At 57.5% G+C, this 2,254-nt stretch overlaps 1 protein-coding gene across 1 annotated transcript in view; it reads left to right on the forward strand.

Moving 5' to 3' along the window:
* The window catches only part of LOC104277669 (epiplakin-like), a gene marked incomplete at its 5' end in the record, with an annotated part of 2,395 nt that extends 768 nt beyond the window's left edge, over positions 1–1,627 (forward strand). Inside the window, one exon of the mRNA XM_009874377.1 lies at positions 226–1,627. Within this exon, the coding sequence (XP_009872679.1) occupies positions 226–1,627 (1,402 nt within the window). The remainder of the gene's footprint in view (positions 1–225) is intronic.
* Positions 1,628–2,254: the final 627 nt, after the last annotated feature.

Raw genomic sequence — 2,254 nt, forward strand, 5'->3', positions numbered from 1 at the left:
CGCCCGCACCCCCCTGGGCGTGGGGCTCTTCCAGGGCCAGAGCGTCACCCTCTGGGAGCTCCTCTTCTCGCGCTACGTCCCCGACCACCAGCGAGAGGACCTGCTGAGGCGATACAAGGCGGGGATTGTGACCATCCAGGAGATGATCGCCATCCTCACCGCCATTGTCACCGGGGCAGAAATGCAAAACGGGGATCTGAGCTCCTCCGCAGTTCTACCCAACAACGAGGTGGGAGCATCGCAGCCTGTTCAGGATACGAACTCCCAGGAGCAACAGTTGAAAAAGTCCCTAAAGTCTTCAACCATCCACGTCACTGCTGGTGAGTTCCGGGGGCAAAACATTTCCTTGTTGGATCTGCTCTTTTCCAAGTACGTCCCTCAGGGGAGGCGGCAGGAGCTGCTGGAGCTGTACAGAGCGGGCATACTCACCACAGGACAGGTGGCTGCCGTGGTCACCACCCTCATCAACAGGACAGAGGCTGCACATGCCGCACTCACGGCAAATGCCAGAAGCCCACACAAGGTGGTGACAAGGGCAAAGGAAAATGGGGATGATTTTTCAATACAAGATGCACAACTGGATAACATCTTGAAGTCCACCACCGTTGATGTGCCAGCTGGTGAGCTGCAGGGGAGGCAGATCTCCGTGTGGGACCTGCTCTTCTCTGACTACATCCCTGAGGAGAAAAGGCACCAGCTCCTGGAGCTCTACCGTGAAGGGGTATTAACTCTGGAGCAGATGATAACAGTTGTTATCACTGTCGTTAAGAAAAAAGAATCCTCAGGCAGAAAATTCCTAATTTCAGTCAAGAATTCCAACAAGAATCCCAAATCAGCAGCTGGGGAAAAGGATGACAAGTCCCCCAAAGAGGAACCATGGAAAACAGCCCTGAAAACCACAGTCATCGATGTAGAAGTTGGGGAGTTTCGGGGCCAAAAGGTCTCTGTGTGGGACCTGCTCCACTCCAAATACATCCCTGAGGAGAACAGAAAGGAGCTCCTGGAGCTGTACCAGGCAGGAGAGCTGACCCTTGAGCAGGTGAAAACTGTCGTCAGCACCATCGTCACCAAGGCAGAAGCAGCAAAGGCAGAGAAATCAGCAAATGCAGATACTCCGGAGTCAGCTGTGGCTGATGCTGAGCACACCCACCTGCCGGAGGAGAGGACCTGGGAGGAGACCCTGAAGTCCACCACGGTTGAGATGCCAGTGGAAGAGTTCCAGGGGAGACAGGTCTCTGTGTGGGACCTGCTCTTCTCCGAGTACATCCCTGAGGAGAAAAGGCAGGAGCTCCTGCAGCTCTACCACGCAGGGACACTCAGCATTCAGGAACTGGCCAGCACCACCAGCAGCATCGTGAGGGACAGCAAGGAAAGGTTTCTAGCAACCCTTCCCCAGGAGACCGTGGATCTCCTCCAGTCCGAGGGCTCCTACATCACTTTCGGCCAGTTCCAGGAGCGGAGGGTGTCGGTGTGGGAGCTCTTCTCCACCAAGCAAGTCTCCGAGTACAAGCGAGAGGCACACCTTGACACTTACGGCACGGGAGGGCTCACTGTGAACAAGATCACCATCACCACCACCGTCGTCACGGGCCCGCAGCGTAAGAAGAGACTCTCTCAGGACCTGTAGCCCCACGTGCTACAGGAGAGGGGCGAGCTCTGGGTGGGCACGGCCTGGGCACCCGTGGGAGTTCTCTCTCCGTGGGCAGCAGCGACAAACCTGCACGTGGAACAGGGCACGCACCCACTTAAACTCCTTGCTGTCCCCACCACTGCCTGGCTGAGCCTTCTTTTGCCCAACAGAGCTTTCCTGGGGGATCACCGTCCCTGGAGGTGTTTAAGAGACGGGTGGATGTTGCGTTGGGGGACATTGTTTAGCTGGTTGATAGGGCTGGGACAAAGGCTGGAGTCGATGATCGTCAGGGTCTCTTCCAGCTGGAACTATTCTATGATTCTTGGATTCTGTGGGGTCCTGGGGAGGGTCCGGGAAGGTTTGTGTCTCCAGCACACGCAGGCGGCACCCAGGTCAGAGACGAGAGGATGCCAAGGAGGGGCAGGAGTGCTCCCACCGGTGCCAGGGGCACCCTGAGCTCATGGAGGTCCCTGCGCATTGCAGGGGACAAAGGCACATGCCCCTTGCCTGATCCCCCCTTCAGGGCAGAGACCCCTGGCACAGCCCCCCTGCAGATCTGGTACCCTCCATCCCAGCCCCTCCAGCAGATCCCAAGCCCAGGCACCCAGACAGCTCCTCACCCCA

Source organism: Apaloderma vittatum, unplaced genomic scaffold (genome assembly GCF_000703405.1).
Source record: "Apaloderma vittatum isolate BGI_N311 unplaced genomic scaffold, ASM70340v1 scaffold18828, whole genome shotgun sequence".
Classification (NCBI taxonomy): Eukaryota; Metazoa; Chordata; class Aves; order Trogoniformes; family Trogonidae; genus Apaloderma; species Apaloderma vittatum.